The sequence below is a fragment of the Zosterops lateralis genome (genome assembly GCF_965231275.1).
Source record: "Zosterops lateralis genome assembly, chromosome: 2".
NCBI classification, from domain to species: Eukaryota; Metazoa; Chordata; class Aves; order Passeriformes; family Zosteropidae; genus Zosterops; species Zosterops lateralis.
Genome location: NC_139763.1, coordinates 10,752,396 through 10,775,742, shown reverse-complemented (window position 1 = coordinate 10,775,742; position 23,347 = coordinate 10,752,396). Strand labels below are relative to the sequence as shown.

Sequence of the window (23,347 nt, the reverse complement as noted above, 5' to 3'; positions counted from 1 at the left end):
TCTCCATTATTGTAGATAAAATAGTCATATTTAGATCATAAAATTTACCATCCCCATTTCAAGAGAAAAGTTGTGTGTTTGTTGCTTTAGTTTTTTATAGAAGAATATATTGTATATCTCTTCAGAATTCTCACAAAAAAAAAAAAGGTCAGGAGAAAATAACTTATACTAACCTAGTGATTTGCTAAAAAAAGATTATTTTCATACCTCATCATCCCATTGTTTTTGGTTTTAGTTTTCCTGTAAACTACTGAAGAAAACCTTTTTTTTTTTTTTTTTTTTTTTTTTGGTTCTGTCCAGAACCTCTTTTTGATGATGTAATTTTCCTTCCCTCCTCACTCTAGCACCCTGGAGCAGAAACAGCTGCAGTGAAGAGCTCATTTGTAAGGCAGTCACCTGGCCTAAGTTCAAGCACTTTAAGGAACCAAGGAAGAAGATAATGAAAGCCACCTGTTCCCACTTCAAAATCCTGATTACAGGGCCAAGGGAAAAGGAAAAAGAGCCCCAACAAAGTTAGAGGAAAGAGGTAAAGCTCTCTCTGATATCCACCTGAAGGAAAAAGATCAAAATAAGTAAATGGGGAAAGGTCTTTGTGATCTGGAGCCTGAAGAAGTGAGAGTTTCAACTGTAGAAGGATGGACCTCTCTTCATCAGCAAAATATTTTAGTTCCTGTATATTCCCAGTGTGATGGTGCCACTCCACAGCTGCTGCCTGTTTTTTTCACTTCAGTGCAGAACATACCCGTTCAAGAGATCATGTGCCAAGCTTAAATCCTGAAAATTCACACTCTGGGCTCACTAATGTGCCCTTGGAGATTTGCCAGGTGAGCTGTGTTCTAGTGCTTCTCGCACTCAGTATTGAAAGCAATTGCTAAAGAACCTAAATGTCCATGGAGACATGGTGATTACAGAGATGGAAAAATCTACCTAAAGTGACCCCTTTATAAAATGACAGAGAAAGTGCATTAGGAAAATTTGATCCAATCAAAACAGTAAGCTGAAAGCTAGGGATTGGTGGGTTAAAAGACTATGAGAAATAAAGCTTCCCACTGCTCTCACAGCATACTATGTGGTCAGTGCTTCATGATAGTCTCTTACTTTATCTCAATCCCTTTAAGGATGTGCTTAGAAAATTCATCCAGATGCAAATTTTACATTACTGTCTAAACCTCTTTAAAACAACAACAAAAACAACAACAAAAAATCAACTACAAACAAACAAACAAAAAAAAAGCCACCAGTTCATCACTGAAAACATTATACAAGAGAAATGAAAATACAACCATGCATAAAGGAAAGGGATTGGTTTGAAAATGCTACGACAAAATCTACCCTCATTTTCAGAGAGTCTAAATATTATGGAATAAACTTTGAATAGTTTTTGAAACACCTCTTTCAGTGTTGGAAACATTTTTGGTTTGCAGTTTTCTGTAGAGTTTTGGAGGTTTTTTTGTTTTTTCTTCGTTTGGTTTTTGTAGAAGTCTAGGAATAGAGCTAAAATTGGGGAAAAGTGCATACACCAGGCACCAGGTCCACTGTATCAGTTAAATATAATCCCTGATTTTCAAACTATAGCTATCCTTTATTATGACTAACTCTGCTTCCACCCCTGTCAATGCAGAGGAATAAAGTCAGAGGATGAAAAGGAAAAAGAAGAGGGAGTCTGGACAAAACTTTTTGGGGAACAAGGAAATAGACAAGAAAGAAATGGAACAGAAGAATTGGAGAAATATGGAATTCTGAAAAAAAACCACAACCCAAAACAAACTGGAAAAATTGATCAGGGAAAACAGAGGAGCTATATTCTGAAGTGTTTGGTGATCAGAGTACTTATCATTCTATGTAAGTAAATCACAAAATATTAGAAAGCATAGGTTTCGTGAAATATCAGGTTTCCCTGAGAATTCATGTAAATCACTCTTGGGACAACTTCTCTTCAGTGTATATTCAAACCATCTTCTTTAGGCAATAAATCCAAAACATTCTGACACCCAACAAGTCTCTATGTACCTGCATCTTAGAGCAATTGAATTAGGCTCCTTAGAGAAGGTTTTTTATTATCATAGGATACATTTAGGAGCTCCCAAGCACTGAATGTCCTAGTATACCTACCTGTTTAATTGATTCCATCTGGAATCTTGGAGGATAATTCAGTGTTCCCACACACTGAACATGAAATGCAAAGTCAACAAAAATCAAACATCACTGGTTCACCTTAAAAATTACTGCATCAGGGCTTTGGAGGAAATGAGGAAATGAAACTTTTGCAGGGAACTTAGTGATTGAAGTCCAGAAGATGACTGGGGTGTATTGGAGACTTGCCTCCAGGAATCTGACTGAACACTTGCCATTTCCCAGATAAGTGCAGTAACTACTGGGCAAGAGACAAGACTTCAGTGGAGTAATTCTTCACTTCTATTGAAAATAGGCTCACTGTGCAGAAAGCTATGTAAGATTTATGGCAGCAGACAGAAGAAGAGTAAAAGCAGGCTTAAGTTTTACAGCCCTGAATTACAAAATCTGAATAAAGTGCATAAATTCCAGTAAGCAGGAAATGAATGTTCATCTGAACTTTGCACTGAAGTGAACGCAGCAGTGCACAAAGTCTGACATAGGACACAGAGATTTGTCTAGACAATCCCAGTGTGGTTTACTGGCAACTGCACTCCCCAGCTAGGGACTGATCCTGAATAAGTTCCTTTGTTCAGACTTCTGAAGCTATTCCTACAGAGAAAGACAAAAAAGAATTTCTGATTACTGATCTCAGACACCAGATATTACACGATCCTGCAGAGCATGCAATCTGAATATCTGAGGATGAGATACCCTAATCAGGAAACAGGTAGTCTGATATGGTCTCTAGGTGCAAAGATGTTCTGGAAAAATGACTGGGGGTAAAATCAGAGGAAACTGAGAAATTAAATTCGCATCCTAAGAGAGGTTACAATGGTATGGAAATTTTAGGGGGAAATACAGTTGCAGCTCACTGGATGGAATTCAGTTGCTGTGCTTGAAACTTCTTCCAGGATGATTCTCTACACGGTGGAATTGTTTGTCAGTTCTTCCCATTGTCCTGGGATTTGAGAGCCCTGCTCACCATCTTGCCTTTGTTCCCAGCTGCCACAGAGAGCAGCATGTGGAAACAGTCACCATGGAGCCACATGTACGTGACCTGCAGGGAGCCTCTGTCATCTTCTCCTTGTCCTGGCTGCCATGTGGAACTAAGTCAAGGGACTGACCATCTTTTTGTGAGAAAAACACCCTCTCTTTCTGTATACCTTTGTGATTGTTATTGCTGTTGTTGCTGTGCATTTCCTATTCCATTGCTGTTTGCTTTCAATAAATTGTGATCCCAAGCCAAAGTCTGCTTTTGTTCCTCCCTTGCCAGAGGGGGCAGAGGGAAGGGAGTGCCTTATTTGGAGTTTAATTTCTGGATGGGGTTTAAACCACTACACGGTTAAAAAGATCAACTCCCTAATAATTTGAGCAGTCAGTGACCTTTCAGGACAAGTCCCCTTGAAGAGAGAAGTATAGTAGTAGGAGAAGTGAGGTGGGGAGGTTTATCACATTGGAAAAAGCAATCCTGCTTTAGAAGCAGCAGTGGCAAGAAATGGGTCTTTTTAATAGATTGACTTGCACATCTTCCTTAAGCCACATACACAGAACCCCCAGAGAACACTGAATTTCTAGAGGGAGAGTTCTATACAGCATAGACTAGAAGAAGGCAACTTCTGAGAGAGACTAAAACCTCAAATCAGCTGGTGGAATAACATGAAAGATTTTGAAAACAAAGGCTTCTCCAGCTGCGTCCTTGTGAGGCAAATCCATACTTTCAATTCAGCAGCTCTGAGAGGCTTTCAACAAACACCACATTTTCCCCCTCTAAGTACCCACAGGAAAATCTCCTTCTCCCTCTGGGACAACCTCAAAGGCTTAGTTTTGGAGCTACTCCTTGCTCTTCTCCAAAGTTTCCAAGCCTGTACTCTTTGAGATGATCTTCTTGGTATACACACTGAAATTCCAGAAAAGGATCTGAGCTGTGGATATTTGGTTGTCCTGTGAAAAGCTCTCCCTCCACAAGAAGATTTAGTTCAACACAAAACACATCACCCAGGTCAAAGCAAACAGTTGGTCACTTAAAAGAATGCTGAAACACCCACAGAGGAAGCAGCTAAACCGCCCACATAACAGACAGATAGTCCTCTAGCCCTGCTACAGCCATCTGTCACAAGCTTACTGAAACAGTGAACAGCTCCTTTTCCTACCTGTGGCTGTGGAGGAGTGCATTGAAAGCCAATCCATCAGACCAGCTAGTGGTGAAATTGGTAACGTTGACCTGCGGGTAATTGCGGGTCGATTGACGGACCCAGCTCAGCAGGATCATCTCACTGTTTGTCTGCTGCAGCCCAGCCATGATGTTTTTCATTACATCTTTGACCTGCAATGAAAGACGGGATTTGATCAATGATTGAACTTATTAAAAGCTGACTATTTCTTTTCTTGAAATGAAAAACCTTCAGTTAAATACATTTCAACCTTAAAGAAAAGCTCCTAAATAATTAAAGAACATATCTGTTTTCACAATGTAATGACAGCAATCAGTTCTGAATGCTTAAAGATAACAGCTATTGACATGCACTGAATGCATTCATCCCTGTGCCACAGGTGAAGCAGGGACAGAAGGCACATTTGTTACCATCACTTGTGGTAACAGAGCTCTTTCAAACTAAGTATTTCTCCTTGTGGTTTTCTTTTCTCTGGAAATACATCCTTAGTTTATATGATACACTACAGCGAAAGTTGATAAAATGGTGAATAGCATTCTTCTCTCATTGACAGAGTTGAAATAGTACCGAGGCAAAATAAATTTCCTCAGTGCACAGTAGATAATGTTTCTGACTTAAAGGTGCAAACTACATTTGCATACATGCACTTGGACAAAAAGTCAATTTCATTGCATGCATTAAAAGGGTACTGCATATGTTTCAATTTTATTATTTTAATGAAGTTAATATTCCTTTTTCACTACAGAGAGTTTACCAATCTACCGTTATTATTCTGCAAAAAGCCTAAAGGCTTTTATAAATATTATCCTAGAGTTTGACATAATGCAGTAGAATTTTTATTTCCTATCAATTTCTTTACTAGTAAACGAGCACATAAAACTTCTATTAAGAATTATTTTCCTGTGAAGTAGCACCTTTTAAATCATTGCCTTCTTCATATATCTTTTAGAATAGGAGCTCTTTAAAAATATTCCCTAAGACATAATTTAACTATGAAGTTGCTTATTGCTGCTTATTCACTTAGGGAATATTGCAGTTCATTATCATTTCCCCCTGAATTGCTCTGCTGCCACTATCAGTCAGTCAGAGGATAACATTCAGAGCAGCATCAACTTTATGATAAAGAGTGGACCACTTTGAAACTGTAAAAAATTTTAAGATAATATGCAGAAGCTGTAATCTGAAAGAATAGTCAACAACAACAACAAAAGTTAATTACCATGGTATTGTAGAAAAAACAGAGATAACCTTTTATTGTTGACTATGGTAAGTTGCTCACTAGTTTCACAGTAATAAATTCAATCATTTGATTTTGTGAAGATAGGAATTACTGAAATAACATCTTGCATTTTCATCTCAAATACCTACTGCCCAAAGAGTATCAGTGCTGTTAATTTTTCTTTTGAGACTTAGGTGTAAACTCTACTTTATATGTTATTAGTTTCTAAGATGGAAGGAGAAATTTATCCTCTCTAAATTTCATGGGATATGTTCCTGATTTTAGCCCTAGATTGTAATTTGCACCAATGAAAATTAATATAAATTCCGTCAGATAAGTATTTTATAGTTGTCTCTATTTTTACATCAGGAGACAGAAAATAAAGTGTAAGAAAATTAGGAAACATACTCTTTATTTTTGCTTGTTTTGAATTTCCTGACAATATTTTTACTGTCTTTATTTTTGAGAAATGCCAAAGTAGATTTACACAATGTAGCTAGAAGCTGAGATTTGGTCTCTGTATTCCCAGGCACTTTCACTACTACAAAAATACAGAATCATGTTGGGGTGGTTTGTTTTTTTTGGTTTTTTTTTTTTTTTTTTGTTTTTTTTTTTTTTTTTTTTTTTTTTTTTCATTAATCTGGATGATAAAAAAGAAAAAAAACCTTCTGGAATTAGCATCTATTGCACCAAACTTAAACAATATGAAAGACTAGAAAATACTGAAGTTACAGTTAAAGAGACTTGTCCAAGCTAGTATTTCATTGTTCATGTTGTTTTTTATCATATGCTTATATTTAAAAATGCAGATTTTTCTGAATATTATAAACAAAGTCTAACTCTATTATTCTGTTTGAACAATACAACACAAATTGGCATTAAAGGATAGCTGAATGAACGCAGGAACACCATATTTAGAAATAGAAGGATAACACAGAATTGATTATGTGTTTGAGCTGATATCAAAGAGAAAGGAGCTATGTCTATGAACAGAGATGATTAGCCAAAATTAATTAAAAAATGGGCCATCAGGAAGGCCATTGTTCAGAAGAATCCAGGTGATGAATGCAAACCCAGCACTTATTTTCACTTTCCAGTAAATGAATACAAAACAGTTTCAATCTCACCTTGTTCAGTCAAATATGCTTACAATAGATAAAGTTTTGCTCCCCTTTTCCTTTGTCTTTGCAAGAGTGAAGAATGTTAAATTCATGATTTTTTATTGCCTCCTAGGAAAAGTCAGACATGTAAAATAACAGAGTAAAGGGGTCTTGTGGGCCTGATATTTCTGGGTCTGAGAGATTATAGCCTGCTTGCAGCTGCTAACTTTTTCCCAAGGAAAAATTTCTCAAAAAAGCTTTTTCTCAAAATAATCTTTGCAAACAACTATCCTTACTCAAAACAATCCTTCTCCAGGTGGTATTTTGTTGTTTCTCTAGTTTAACCAATGGGATTAGAGAGGTGTCGTTCCTATTCACCAGTCATGTTAAGTCTGTATGAGAACACCTCATAAAAGGTAGTAAGAATTAGACAATAAAAGCCTTTTTTTCTGTGCTCTTTGCCTTCTGAAATATTTGGAGTCTTTCATCTTTCTTTCGCATCCTACAGAGACAGGTCTGATCTCATCCTGAATGCTGAGGCCACTTCTCTTTAGTGAGAATTGGTGGATAACTCCACTTCTACAACCGGAGCCACCTTGTCCCCCAGAGTGTCCTGAGGGGCATTGCCATCCCATGGCAGCACCATTCCACTCCTCTGCAGACACAGCACCACACTGACTGCAGGATGGCTGGGTCCTGTGGCAAGATCAGTGCCTGAGCACAAGAGTGCTGGCTGACATTTAGGTGAAAAGGAGGCTTTTTGAAGGCTTCTCAGTTAAGATGTACTGCTGGAAAAGTGGCACACAGAGATGTGCTCATGTCAGCTGGAACAGCTTTCAGACAGACAAACTCCCTCAGCATCCAGGCTCAAGTACTACAGCTGTTTCAAAGTGCCTCTGCCTCATGCCATCAGGTGATGAGTTGACCTCTGCTACTCATTTCTTTGTTACTTCTCCTTTCTAATGCAGTGTATCCTGGCAGGACACAAAGCTTTCAGGTGTAGGAAACTCTGACTTCCAGAGAACAGATATACTTGCTCTTCCTGGGGAAAGGACATATGCTGTGGCAGTAAGAAAAAGATTAAATTTTGATAGAAGGGGGGGAAAGCACAATACAGACATCACCAAGTTGGCTTCTGAAATGGCAGGCTGCCAGAAGGACAGCTGTGGGCAGAAGGAGAGCACTGCTATTCTTGTCACCACGTGAAGACGGTGGCAAAAGGCAGCAGAGCCAGCCCTGGCTCACAGCAGCAATGGACCTTTGATCTTCCCACTGCAAGGCCATGTCCTGGAACCTGGGCATGTGTTGCTGTGTGTGCAAGATGACAAGGAAACACAGCATGGTATCAGGCTCTCACCAAATCTCCTTCACCTAAAATCAGTGCTCAGGCATGTAACATTTTGTGAGACTGGCACTTAGCTTCTGTATGCCAGACCCTAGAAAAGAGGGAGGGAAGAGATAATCTAAAAAGAAAGCTATTCTCAAAGCAAGAATTTTTCATTTTTCTTAATAAAATAGGAACCTTACATCTGATAGAATTGCTTAGCATTTTTTACTTGCTAGATTTCATGTGTTCTGACTGCATAGATTACATTTTTATGGCTAGAACCACAGAACTCTTTCCAAATACATTTGATAGAACACTTTTAAGGACATTTTCATAGATATTCAAGACACCTATCAAAGTAAAGGATATTCTTTGTTCATTGATTCAGAGTGGATTGACAGAAGTATTTAATTTCCATAATAAAAAATAGAAATTAAGTAAAATAGTAATTCATATTAAAATACTAATGTGCACAATAATCCTGATGCTTTTAATAAGTCTCCAAATGAGGCTGACAGGCTGTTGAAATGCTCTCTGAAATATTTTCCTTATGTACAAATCTATTCTTTTATGATTTTTCCCAGAGAAAGATATGGGCCAAATATTTTTTGCTAGGGGTTTTCTTTCATGCTTTACATGATAATAAGTTCACTCCTAAAAACATAACAAAACAATTTACACACTGCCATATAAAATGTTTTTTTCACTCTTAAGAGAGTTTATTAAATACAGCAGTTCAGAAATTAATAGCTTCCCTCTGTTTTTACTTCAATGTTAATGCTGCAGTGAGACTGGGAACACAGAGCTGTGAAAAAGAGGGCAGCAGCTTCAAGGAAATAGAGTCTGATGGATTCAGTACCATAAAGAGCTTTGGCAGCAGGTGCTCAACTCAGAACAATGGTTCAATTTCAGGAAAGCTTTTAATAATAATATGAAAAAAACCCAGGCTAGACAAGAAAGAACACAATCACCACAGGGGATACAGAAGGCCATGATATTTGCAGTGCACAGAGATGAGAGTGGCAACAAATCCTGTCTGCTGCAGTGTCTGTACCACCCCTACCACTGCCTCTCCTCAATGGGACTGCTGATATCCATTTGGATTGGTATTGGCATTATTCCTTCCATGCACCTTTCTTCTACTATCTCCTTTTTAAAACTGTTTTTGCACAAAGAGATTTACATTTTTATAAGAGACCATCATGCCGTCATATGCAAGTACAGTTCTGTCCTTATGTGGTCCTGGCTGCAGGATGTGAGGCTGGAAAAGCTTCTTGCCTGTTCATCTACAACAACACAAGTGTTCACACAAACAATAATCTCATATCTTTTCTTTTTTGTTTGTTTGTTTTAGATGTAGACGGATGAATTTCCTTCTAGTGACTTCTCTCTCTGCAAAATCAGGACTGCACCAACACACATAAACTACACAAGCACATGGTAAATCAATAGCCTGTGTATTCCTATTTATTTGTCTCAAGGCCTTCCACAGGCTACAAAAAATATAGTAGTTTTGGTATTTTACCAGGCTGAGACAAGTGGCAGATAAGTTTGGTGGCCCTGACTGTATGAACAACTTATTGTGTTTCCAGCTGCCTCTTGCCAGGGACAATCTGTGACAGGCAAACCAAGAGGAAGAAGAATTTCTCAAGAAATTTACAGCTGTGTCTTACCATAAGTTCTGTCAGTATGTAAGATCATACCTACCTATAAACAGGGCAGAAAAATCACAAACATATTCTAGATCATGCAATTAACTTCAAAAATTGAAAGAAATTCTGGAAAAGATCAGACTTCTTCCACAGAGCTGTAAATAAGCAAATTTACTTTGAACTCTTGCAATACCTTGAGAGAAATAAGCAGCAAACAAATGGCTCTTGAGTGTTTTTGTTTCTTTTAAGGAGAAAAGCCAAAATATAAATCTGCCATTTTATTATTTTATTTTAAAATTACTCATCATTAAGCAACAGCAACAGGATTATTATTTAATAATAGCTTCTTGTTGCCAATCAAATTTTAGCTACACTTTAGAAAAAAAATAAAACGCAACTTAAAATTATTTACGGGAATTTGAATAAAAAGAGAAGTCGAGAAGGTGCAGGTCATTTTTTGTACTTCCTGACTAGAACAGAATGAAATACTGCAATGCCAAACTGATTTCTGCCTTTTTGCTCTTATATATTCTCATATATTTGTAGCTCTGTAGCCTATTATTGTATAACTACATAGATTTGTAGCTACCTTTTCACCTACTCTGTTAGACAGATAGACTAAATACATTCCTAAAGGCCCCAGTCCCAATCTGGGGACCAAGGTTAAATCCTCTGAGAAGGTTAAAACAACATCTTGAGACATTTCTCATAATCAAAGTGTAGTTAGTATCCAAAGGGGGGGGAGGTTCTGTAAAAGGGAGGAACCAAGGGGGAGGGGGTTACCTCATTACCTGTGCTTCTAATTGGGAATGATTGTCAAGTATGCTACTTTGCTAAACCTATAAAACTGTATTTGCCCTATGTGGGGTGAGAATTTTTCTGTACTTGCCCCTGAGGCCTCCAGTTAAAGACTAGCTTTTTAATTATGTCCTATACTAATATTGCCTCAAAAGTGTGTTGTTTTATTCCTAGATCTTTAAGGCATCACAGTACTCCAAGCACAGACTAAACTTCAACTGCATCATTATGACTGTGCTGACAAAGAGTCACAGGTTTAACCACTGATTTGTAAATGTGATCCTTGGACCTTTCATCCATGGGTAGCTCAAGCTGAAGCCATGGGTGCCATCACAGTTATCACTGGGCTCAAGAAGGAGCTTGAAATTAATCACTTTTGCACTGCAAACAAAAGGGTTTTGGTTTTGACACGGCTGTTGTCAAAAAGCCCATCAGAACCAGACCAGAACCTATGTCTTCTGTGTGTCTCTGCAGGTACACACTAGGTAGGGTGGGGATGATTGAGAAGAAATTAGTAAGTACACGGCTAATACTAAAGCACACTTTTAACACTTTGCTTCAAGATAAAACATGAAGAAACCAAAATATTAACTTGAACATGATTAGTCATCTCAGTCCATAATTTATACAAATTAAAACAGAGTGATTCAAGGATTATTGGTAAAAGTTGCATAGCTAGGTATCATATTCCATCTGCTCTTAATAAGACATTTAGAACAATTTTATGCAATTAAACTAGGAATATTGAAACAGGAGACAAAGGAAAAAGTGAGTTTACTATCTGCAGCTTTTCTCTGTTGCTGTCATCCTGTAAAATATAAAAATATTCCCTCCTTGGATGAATGCTACACATCTGATTTTTGATAAGAGTGTTCAGTTTTAAAGTCCTTTAAGCTTTGTTTCCCATCATCTTCTCTTTTTATTCTATGAAAAACCTTGTGGAATATTGCTCGGGGAACAAAGTCATCACTAATAGACAGACTCTTAGCCCAGATTCATACAAACACATAGATTCAGAGGATCTAGATGCTAGATCTTTTTGAATTTTAGTTTTACTGTCATCTCAATTTTTTTTTTAGTTAAGTGTCCTCATCTACCATTCTGGTTTTTATGAGATCCATATCGCAAACCCCCCTTTCTCTCCAAAGAGAAAGGAAGCTAAATGAGCCACATCTGCTTCAACAAATAGGCAGTCCAGCAGCTTTTTAGTGTTCTAAAAATAATTCTTGCCAGGATGGGTCAGCAGCAAAAAAGCAACTGATGAGATTATTTCATTAAAATAGAGAAGTCACTCTTTCCAAGATGCTAAAAAGAAATCCACATTGGCTTTGTCTATCCATTTTTGTTAGGATAACTCATATATATAATCTTGCAATATCTGACTGTGATATTACAGTCAAAAAAGTTTCTGCTAATCCTTTAAAAACTATTTTTCTTCTTAATATTGTCGGTATCCTTGATAATATGTAAGCAGACTTCCATAATATTAGCTAATTTAGAACAGTTAAATGTCTATGTTTACTTTGTAGGTTATTGCTGGATAATAATGGGAAAAGATCAGTGGAATAAAGGTATTTCAAAGGAAGTAATGAGCAGTGCCACTCACCTGCCAGTGGAGGATTATATTCCAGATCAAACCAAGGGTCAGCTTATGATTTCCATCCACAATATCTGAGCTCCCTATATTTACCAAATCAACCTATTATAGAAAAAAAAAATTGTAAAAGATTAATAACAAGCGTGAGAGGTTGAAGGAGATGAAGAGATAGGCTGAGGTAAATCTCCCATTTGGTTTCTGTTGTTCCATAAACATACAACTCACATTTTATAAATGGCACAATTAATGTTCTGGAAAAAACCAGCAGTGATCTGCAGTTCCTATTATTCCAGTTACAGCATGTTGTGAAACATAAAATGAAAAGTAATAGTTATAATAACTCAAATATCTTTTATATTAAGCTACTACAAATACAAATCACACAGACAGAAAAACTGTACTCTGCTTTATACTACCGTACCTAATATAATTTACTGGATGTTAACACATACACATCTAGACACTGTAAGAACCTACAAACCCAAGACATTACATATTTAGATTAAAATAGAACCTAATTTTCCTTAATTAAATTCTATAATGTATAAAGAAATACACAGGATGTGTTCTGGCATGCAAATAAAGGAGTGATTGTGACCTAAGCAAGTCTTTTCCACAACAGTTCATCCAGTAATGTTATTTTCCATAATTTTATCATGCATTTGCAATTTCATAATGCATCATTATTTACCACCATGGAACTTTCCTTCCTGCACATGGGAAATGATCCTTCACCCTCCCCCACTTTTTATACTATGTGAATAAGGAAGCCAAATTCAGGGTTATAAAGACTATAGGCTGTCCTGCACATTTGGATAGAATTATGATCCTAAAATTGGCATCCTTACTGTTTCATTGATGCAATTCTTCATGGTCAGAACTGATGGGTTTCTATGCCAAAGTACCCCATTCCTTCACAAACTACATTCTGCAGTCTCTAGTACACTTTTGAAGTTATTTGAAGTTACATCTGCAAACTGACTAAAGTTTTGCACCCTCAGAATAAGATGCTTTATTTTAATTTTTGGGTTTTTTTTTGTTGTTTTTTTTTTTTTTTTTTTCAATACATCTATGTATAGGTCATTTTTACAAATGAAATATTTTATCAGGAACTCTCTTTTCTTTAAGAATTACACATTTTGTACTAAAAGCACATGAAAATGGTTATTTATTTTAACCATCATTGTCTTGGAACGTTCCCCAGATGGAACTTAGACTTTAGATGCAAAATTTAAAATGGAGTTCCTTGCAGTGAGTGATACCCTGTAACGTTTATTAGGGCAGTGCCTGCCTATTCTACAGACCAAATCCATTTGTGGAAGAGGAAGCCTGAACACACAGAGTCCACATCTGTTTTACTGAAGCAGAGGAACATTGCCCACTTTGCCACAGGGAGGTCAGAGCCTACACTGTCACTTTTCTATGGGAACAAAAAAAAAGCTGCGAAATGGATCGACTGGAAGCAGCAGCATTTTTCCCCACCCTGATGATTACAGAACGTCAGAGCAAGGATGGAACATACCAGCAGAAAAATCTAGACTACTCATAGGCTTTAATTCACTTTAGAACCATTGATTTTACATTCCTGAAATCCCAGAGAAATCATTCATCAAATTATTGAAGCTTAAGGAAACTATTTCAGAGGCAGGTCTTTTGACTTCATATTGACAAGATACAGTATATCTCTCTATATATATAATACGAATTTTTTTATAGTTTGCAAGGTTTTCATTACATGAATATGATGGCCACTAGATGACCACTTTACTTTCTAAAACAATGCTTTTTTTTCTATCTTCTCAAATTGGAATTCTCTCTGTTTTTTTCCCAGATTTGAAAACGATTGTTATTGTATTCTGGAAAGTGAGAGAAAAGCATAGCATTGGATTCAGCTGATAGGCACTGAATACTTCAAAAAGCATTTTCTGATTATTTGTAACCAGTTATGCAATCAAAACCTTCTTGTGCAGTGTGAAATAATGTATTGATGATTTCCTTCCCAATAATGTCAAATGTTGCAGATTTTGAAAAATTGCAAGCTTTTTCTTCTATTTATTTACATCAAATTCCATTAAATAAAAAGAAAAATCAAGCTGGAGGTGTTTATGTCAATCTTATAAGGTCACTTTCATTTATGTACAAATCTTTAGGTGGATTACCTTAGATTTATAAAATCAATAACTTTATTCAGCCCTTGAACTCAAGCTTTAGTGACCTCCTGCAGCTATCAAGAAATCCAATATAATACACAGCACAGAATACATTATCTTTGTTTTGCCACCTCTTACTGTGAAGTCTAAGCAAGTGTTATAGGGGGTTTTTTTATTATTATTATTTATTTCTTGAGGAGATTTATGATAAAATTAGTTGGCCAGAAGAAATGTCTGCTAAAATTATGGGTCCATTAGAATGCCTGCATAAGGAAGATAATATGGGAATATTTACTCAAGAATGATTCACAGGATACTGGCTTGGAAAATCAATCTTTACTAGGTAGAATTGAAAGTGATATTGATATGATTAGAGTTTTGAATCATGAGAGACAGATGCCTTTGAAACTTAACATAAAAAAATATTGTAGGAAAAGTCATGGGTTTTCTGACTTCATAATTGTCAGAGATGGTGAGTAAATATTTTGATAGGCAGGATCTTGTAACCAGCTATGGATAACTTCTTGTACTTAATTTTTTAAAAATTATTTTAAACACCATTCATTACAATAAAATCATGCAGGTTGATCTATTTTCAGACAGCACCCTTATAGATGTGTGAGCCAAAATCTGCAGGAAGAGGATTTTAAACTCCTTAAAACACATTCAACCCTGATGGTGAATGACAACGTATCCCATTCACATTGATAAAGCTGTTTTGACTCCAGTACTTTTATGCTATAGACCAAGGTGTTTGATTCAACACCTAAAATGCATTTTGTGTGCTGTCTAGAGGCTGTTTGAGCCTGGCTGGATGAATACTTACATTATATCTCTGCAAAAAGTGGATTGCTTTGTTGACATTGTTCAGAGCATGAACTCTTGTGGAGCCCTTTTCTTTTGCCTACAAAGAAAGTAAACCAAAGTTGACTCTCCAAAATCAGAATGTAGACTACACAATATTTAACTCAAATCTTATACTACACGTATAGTTTTCTATTTCGTAACTTTATAAGAACAGAATATTTACATGCACTGGGCTTATGCAGCTTCCCAACATGAAATAAACTAAATTTTGAAACAAACTGGATCCACAGTTAGAAGGTAATTTTCAGTGGAAGGAATCACTGAAATGCATATAAAATTAGATAATTCCAGATTATTTTTATCATGGTTAGTTGTCTTCTGCATGGCACAATTTAAGAACATTGCTATGGCAACTAAACAGATAAGCATCAGTTTGTTTAATATTTATGTACAACTATATTATCTCTAGATTTTGCTTCAAAATCTCCCAGCCTTCTGATAAGAAGATGCTGTACTTACAAAGTCCAACCAGGAACACAATAGAAGACATTAAAAAATGTGTGTGACTGTGTCACTTCAGAATTTCCAGGTTAATAAGAGCAAGCAGTTCCCTCTTTTCACACAAGTACAATCAGACAAGATGGACCATATGTATGACATTAGAAAACCATGCTAATTCTACACATTAAATTCTGTTCCAGCTCAAATCCAGATATGTAAATGAGCCCTGCCTCAGTCTTGTTTCTCTGTGCCACATACTTAGTAAGTGTACACAATAAAGTAGAATATTTTCATTTCAAGTATATGCCCTAAGTGTTACCTTCTAACACAGCTCTCAGTCACAATGTTTCCTCAATTTAAAATGAAACTGAAACCTATTTAGACCCCTAAAAATAGTTTCCACATACAAGTTTTTGGCCTGTAAGGCATTCCAGGAGCTCCAGAAGTCTCCGTCCATCTCGAAAATCATTAAAAAGGTCTTCAATGTAACGTCTTCCAAACTGAAATGAAACAATCATTCTGGTTAGTTCAAATGTCAAAAATAATAATTAAAAAAAAGGACGAGAAAGCTGTAAAAAAATCAGTGTAAAATATATATATGGAATGCAGGACACAAAGTAAAAGAGGAAAAATACAATTAAGCTCACAGGATCCCTTCACATATATCTTTCTTAAACAAGGTTTTATTGTTTAAGAGACAATAACCATGCTTATTTTATTTCAAGTACATTATTTCAAACAAATAAGCCAGAACTAAATACTAATATATCTAGAAAACAAAGACTTGGCAACTAAGGTGGAAATCAGAAGGAAAAAAAAAAAAAAAAAAAAAAAAAAAGAAATTTGAAGAAAAAACCCAAAGAAACAAACAAGAAAAGAAAAAAAAAATACAGGAAGCGTTAAAAAATTTAAATGCCTAGTACATGCTCTGTGTGTCAGAAAAAAAAATGGAAGTACACAGAAAGAGATGAGCCAGACTTATTCTAGTCAGGATTTTAGAAATAGATCCATGTTAATAGGTCATGGAATTGTACTGGGTTGTGGCCTCACTTCTCTAAGTGGCTGACAGACAAGTTACATTCTGTCCTTAGCATCAGGGAAAATGAAAGGAAATACTTGTGATTTTCCCCCATATGACAATGTTAAAAAAAACCCCCACTCTTTCTAAAATTCAAACCAAGTTTCAGATCTGATGCTTTGACTAAAGCATGAAATATGGAAAATATAGACATAATTTTTAATAGTCTGGTCATTGAGCAAGTTTTATGTGCACCCATGAATTTTTAGATATATTTGTATGTATGAGAGCTATTGAGAACCACAATAAAAAGCAGTGATTATTTTGTGACACGCAAAATAGTTTCACATGTCCACAATTTTTCTAATTTGTGAAGTTTGATGGATGCTTTGATTGATTTGAGAGGAAATGTCTGTATTTTAATTTTCCAGAATTGACACCATGCTGACCTACATTGCACATCTTCCATTTTTACCACAGACTGACATCAAATTGGGAATCTGTATTATAGAGAAAACATTTGCTTTCCTGTCAGCAATGTTGTTCTGGTGCTCACTGCAACCCTCATTAGAGCTGGCTGGGAGTTTTATGAAAAACATATTTTGTTAGGAAGTACCAATCCCTTTGGGAAGTTACTTAAACAGAGGCTAGAATTAAGGACAGTATCCAGTGCTAAATTAATTTTTTCTCATCAATACACATTTATGGGTACAGCACTGACTTCAGTGCTATTAGCTGCTCTGCCATGACCTTGCTCTCTGAGTGCTCTTCTGAAGCAAAAGCTCCTCTCAATCCCTTCATTTTTTGGTAAGGCCTTGTTTGTGTTTCATGGAACAAACAAATCCATAGCACAAATTTTCTACAGCAGTGGAAATCCTTGTTTTCTAGACAGTTTTCACACCGTGCACAACCCATTCCAACTAAGCTAATTTCTATTTAACACACATGCTGCCACTTTATTAAATATCTGAAAACCAGAACTGAAAAAATACACATATGATTTAATTGCACTACTCAATACCTTGAATTATCTGTTTAAGTAACAATATCCAGCAACTTCATTTCCTGCCTCACATTTTGTACGAGAAATGGTTTTATAAAAATGTTTTACATTATGAGATGAAGAAATCATGTGCTATTATGGGAGTCAAGTCATGTACAGAATTCCTGAAGTTGTAGGACAAATTTAAAATTAAAACATGAAACTAAATCAAAGACCTTATTTTGTTCCCTAATCTTGCAGAACAAAAGTCATTTTTGCAGAGGGGAAACAGAAGATCTATGCATTTTAAGGGAGCTTTTTCACATTCTTTAGAAAGTTGGAGTGATCAATAGTCCCTTCTGTAACACTGTGAAAGAGTTGCGCCCATAATGCTACTGAATCTCTCTGAGAATATGAGCACAGTGACATTCTGACAATAGAATATAATTGTATTGGTTTGTATCACACAGGAAAAATAGAATCAGCCTTCATAACTGCCTGTGTCTCTGTCTTCCTGTCTTCCTTCCTTTTTGCAGCATTTAAGCTATTCATAACATTTATGTCAAAATCAATGTAGACAGCCAAGACAGCCAAAACTTCTGCTTAACAAATAATATGTTTTTTTCTTTTTTTTTTTTTTTTTTTTTTTTTTTTTTTTTTTTTTTTTTTTCCCTTTTTTTGGTAAAGCTTGCAGAAAGAAAATAAAGACACAGCACAGTAGCATCCCCAGCAGGATATATTAATTACAAATGTATTACAAGTAAACCTAAAACCAAAAGTTCCATTGATTTTTTTAGGGTCTTGGAAGTATACCTTCCATTAATCACAACTAAAAATACACTAAGGCACCCTACACTAGTGCCACACATAGCATTCTAAACCTGAGGAAGGCTGCTGCTTTTCTGGCAATGGGGCAATTACATCTTCTTCCTCAAACAGGTTGAATGTCTTCACTGACTCGGCATTGCAGTAAGTGCTGAGATACAAAGGGCTCAAAGTTGCACCAGGTAAATTTATCATGTAATTGGAAAGTGTCTGTTAACTCAAACTTTTGAAAACAGTGAAAAACCAAGCATGGCTAGTCAATGGCTTTGCCAAACAAATGCTAGTCATTTGTTACACATTCTTGCTTAAAATAAGATTATGAAAAAACTTTTTTAGGTTGTGACCTAAAACCACTGCCCTTTACCTTTGAGGAATGAAAATGTACAGGAGACTCTCCTCTACCATTTGTTAAGCATGTTGATTTATTACTCATCCTATATTACAAACTTATCCCAAACCTAAATTTAAACAATGCCCAGAATAGCTTCAGTCTGAATTGCTGGTTCTCACCAAATTGTCTTTCTTCAAAACCACAGTGATGGGAGAGATGGGGGCAACAAGAGAGAATACAGGACACAGGAAGGACTAAAGATTCTGGATGTGTAGCACAAGGTGACTTTTTGGCTGGAAGTAGAAATTCCTTTCCAGAAGTAGAACAAAATTAAAGTCTAAGATAAGATTTGTTAAAATCTGGATAACTAGAAAGAGCAGGGATTTAACTATATGGCAGTTTTATATATAATTTTAATTTACTGTCCTTGTGTGAAATAAAGATTAAAACACAAACTTTCTTGGTTAACTGATAGAGTTGTTGGCTGCAACTGCTTATCTTTACACAACACAAGGGGATCTGAAGGAAATCCAAGGTATCTCTTTTAAAAGAAAATTACCCAAAAACATGATACAAACAGGAAGATAAAATTCCTATTTTATCGTGGTTAATTATTAAATTAACCCTCCAACTTAAATAATGAATGAGGAAATGAATTCACAAATTACACTGGTATGAAAAAAAACCAAATCAAAACTGCCCTACACTACACCATGGTCAACTACATAAGTACCATACATTTGTGGTACTGTACAAATAACATGTGAGGAAAATGTGGAATTTGCAGTAAATTCTTCCCACAGGTGTTGTAAGGGAGTAAAGCATACTCAGAGTATTCCATATAGTAACTCAACTGACTCTGCATATTCTAGAATGCCTTCAGTATTAAAAAGACTAAAATGATATCTCCAAAGTGTTCCAAATTCATACAGCAACTGAAACAATTTTATGCCAAAGAACATTACCTAAAACCCACAAAAGCTGGTGAAAAAGAAAAAAATAAAAAGAAAAGTCAGGGAATAGACTGAAATCAAGTGTTAATAGATAACTGCAGTTGCAAATCTTTTGGTTTGAATACATTTAGGTATCTCAAAACATCAAGCTTCTACTATCTTACTGCTGTCTACTCTCATTGTCATTTCTGCGTTGTTCCCAAAGACTCTATAATAGACCTCATTGTCTCTATGTAAATTTTACAAATAAATTTTATCAAACAACTAAATTATTTAATCAGCTTATTCATCAGATACATTATGGAGGAAGCTAGTATTGTGGGAAATATTACATGAAAAGCTGGTATTCTGTAAAAGCCCTCTATTCAGAGCTACATACAAGTCAGTAATTATTAAAGAAATACAGAGAACATCATCAAATAATTTGCCCAGAAAAGGCACAGAGACCTCTGTTAATGAACATTGCCTCTCCAATGAGTTAAAGCTCAAAAAAAAGTTATTAGCATAAAAATGTTAGCATTTATATTTTAGAAGAAATTAGCAGAGGCAAATTCTTTATTAAAGGAAAGTGGAGCAAAGGGAAAGGAAATATGAAAGGAAGGATTGGGAAAAGAAGGGACAAGAAAGGAAGAGATGGTGATTAAGAACAAATGTGGAGGTTTAATTGGGACCATGGAGAGAGGACATGAGGAAGTGGGATTGAAAGCCTACCTCGACCCTAAAGGCATGGCTGTGGGAATGGCAGGCAAAAGCAACCACAAATGGGGGCTCTTTAAGGAAAGTTGTTGCTCCAACTTCCAGTGGACAGTTTCCCAGGCAGAACGGAAGGGCTGATTACATTACTGACTTCAGAAAGAAATCCTAGTCCACTTCAATGAGAAAGAAGTGGGGAATCTTGTGATCAAGATTAGAGGGCCCTGCCCGCAGTCAGGTGGAGGAGAGGGATAACCAGGATTACTGAACTGCGTGGATTTGGGGGCCTGGCACATCAGCCCCACACTGCACAGCAGAAAGGTCTGTTCTGTTTAAAGCCCAGTTTGTAACTAAGCCCCACACAGCTGCTCACTCACTTCCCCCACCCCAGCCACCCACAGCCCAGGGGAATGGGGTCTGGCATCTGTTAGTGGGTAGTGAGCAACAGTATTGTGCATCATTTGTTTTTCTTGGGGTTTATCTGTATGCCTTTGGGTTTTTTCCAAATCTACAACACCTTTTTTTTTAATTATTTTTTTAAATCTCAACCTACAAAGTTTTCCTTTTGATTCTCTTCCCCTTGCACTGGGAGGAGCAGGGAGTATGGAGTGAACAAGCAGCTGCACGGTGCTTAGTTACCAGCTAGGCTTAAACCACAACAAGTCATAAATTTTCTCCCACGAACATGAAGGGTAGAAATGTATTGCTATTTCCTAAGATTCACAAGCACTCAAAATTTCAAGCAATGAGTCCATAATAACAGCTCCAGCAAAATACATGATAACAGGAGATTGAAACACAACTATTATTTGAAGTTTTTTAATAAGCATATATTTTTACTGCTTCCTAAAAATGTCATGTAATAGATACATTTTCATGTTTTCTTAAGAAAAATTACAAAGGGTAAAAACTAGGCTGAAGACATCTCTGATTTTTCATTTTCTTTTGCAGACAAATATGCACTTAGATTACACTTTTCATTTGAAGCAGATTAGACTGTAAGAAGATTATTACAGTAAGACAAGTTGGATGATATTTCTTCTGCATTTTGCAGCATTATTGGCTTCTTATTATCAGTTCATATGGGAAATGTAGCAACTGAAATGATCAGCAGATGGTGAGAAACAGAGAATAAATTAAAAGAGAAAAGGCACTCTAAAGACAGGGAATTTAAGGTCCATCATGGCACTAGACAAAATGTTTAAGGTTTCATTAGGTGTACATAGGAAAGATGAGCTTACAATAAAAGCAACAGACATAGAAGTCTTTCATAATTTTAGGACAGGTAAACAACTGACATTTGATCTTGGGACAAAACCTGTGACTCTACAAGGGACAGGAAACCTGAACTGCAGAGCCTGGAAAGGAGCTGGAATGCATTCCATCTGTGCCCGCAGCATGCAGGGCTATGGAACAGAGAGGCAAAGGTGCTCTGCAGTTTGGCCAGGACATCAGAGTGCTGATTGATAATTTAAAAACTTAAAAGACAAGGTGCAATCCAAAAAGGCAGAAGTACATAAGCCAAAGTAACTGTCTCTATTTCAGTTTGTAAAGTTCTAAATTTTGCTGAATAGATGTCAGTATGAAAGAAATAAAAACTTAGTTGGCTCACAGATGTTACCCTTACTAAGACTTTAAAGAATCAGCCTTTTCTTGCAGTCAAAATATTTGATGTCTCACTCTGTGAAACAATAAAGAAATGATATTGAACTACTCTCAACAGATCTTTTAAGTCAATTTTAATAAAAGAAGGAATATAAGTACTTGTTCTTGCTCTGCTAAATATATTAAAAGTTCAATTTCTCTTCCCAACATCCTTGCTTCTGGTCTGTTCAATTCTGCTGGGAAGTTCATCAAAGTGACTGACATTTTCTTTCATTGATGCTGGATTACTATTACAGCAGAAAAGGATATTGTCCCGCTCCAGAGGAAAGAAAGATGCACCAGGCATTGTTTAATTAGGCCTTAGGTTCATGGACTCATGGGGAGCATCAAACAATAACTTGCCAGCCACACCACCCTTTCTCCCTTCAGCATTCTTTTCCCTGTTAGAATCTGGATGCACCTCTTCAGCTGCAGCTGAAACTCTTTGTTGGTCAGCTGGAGGCCAAACACTGCACAACCACTTTTCTTCCTTACTGTCAGGGGTCCAATCTGTTTCCCAGGCTTTATCACAGACATCTCTGGTTTTGCTCTCTGACCTAATTTTTCAGGGAATTACACAGAGGAGTAACTGATGGACATCAGTATTTTAGAAATGACTGCTACTGACCAACTGAGAGGAAGCTGTACAACCCTCCTCTAAGGAAGCCACACTGTTCTCCCAGTCAGAGAAACAAATGTTCCTGTGCCTTTCAACAGAGGAACAATGACAGTGCCTGCAGCAGGCCCAGAACATCCAACATCCCTTAAAGAGGGATCTGGGGGCAGGTCCTCCCAGTTGTCTGAAGGCAGCTCATGTTCATGCACAGGACACACACTCCCAGAGTAGAAGCTGGTTTCATACCCAGACCCTGAAGTTAGGGAATGATACCAGACCCTCCTGAGACTTCAGTTCTTGTAAAAGTGTATTTTCCCCTCAGCACAGACATCCTATTTTCCTATTCCATTACAGACAAGGACATTTGCACACACCCAAGTTTCTAAGAAATACTATGTTATTTACATTCTAAAATAAATCAGAAATCCAATTTTAAGTGCCATACATACCAAGCACAGAAACAGAGATGCATTGACACACACAATTGTATTAGTAAAACATTACCCCCATTTCCTTAGCTCACAGAGACTCACCTCTTAATTAAAAGTAATAAATGTGTAATTATAACTATTTTAAAGCAAACAAAATTTCTGTTTAGCAAGCAGTGAGTGTTCAAGGTTAGAATCTATTGCATTTATTTTAAACAATACTAAGCTTACAGGGATACACAAAACAAATCTGGCAGCTGTCTTTTTCACCAGTTTAATCTAGCCAGAAAATGTCATTGAAGCACTTCTTATTTTGCAGCATATGATGTTCAAGGCCATTAACGGCTGGATGACTGGCAATGGCATCAAAAGAAACCTGCTGGAAGTGGGAATGAACATACACCCAGCAAGTTCCTACAA

General features: G+C 36.5%; 1 protein-coding gene across 10 annotated transcripts in view; it reads right to left on the bottom strand.

Moving 5' to 3' along the window:
• The window catches only part of DMD (dystrophin), a gene marked incomplete at its 5' end in the record, with an annotated part of 1,168,120 nt that overhangs the window by 777,315 nt on the left and 367,458 nt on the right, over positions 1-23,347 (bottom strand). For all 10 annotated transcript variants that reach the window (XM_083855614.1, XM_083855615.1, XM_083855618.1 and 7 more), the window contains 4 exons: positions 4,266-4,438; positions 11,989-12,081; positions 14,956-15,033; positions 15,845-15,937. In XM_083855614.1, coding sequence (XP_083711740.1) covers positions 4,266-4,438; positions 11,989-12,081; positions 14,956-15,033; positions 15,845-15,937 — 437 coding nt within the window. The remainder of the gene's footprint in view (positions 1-4,265; positions 4,439-11,988; positions 12,082-14,955; positions 15,034-15,844; positions 15,938-23,347) is intronic.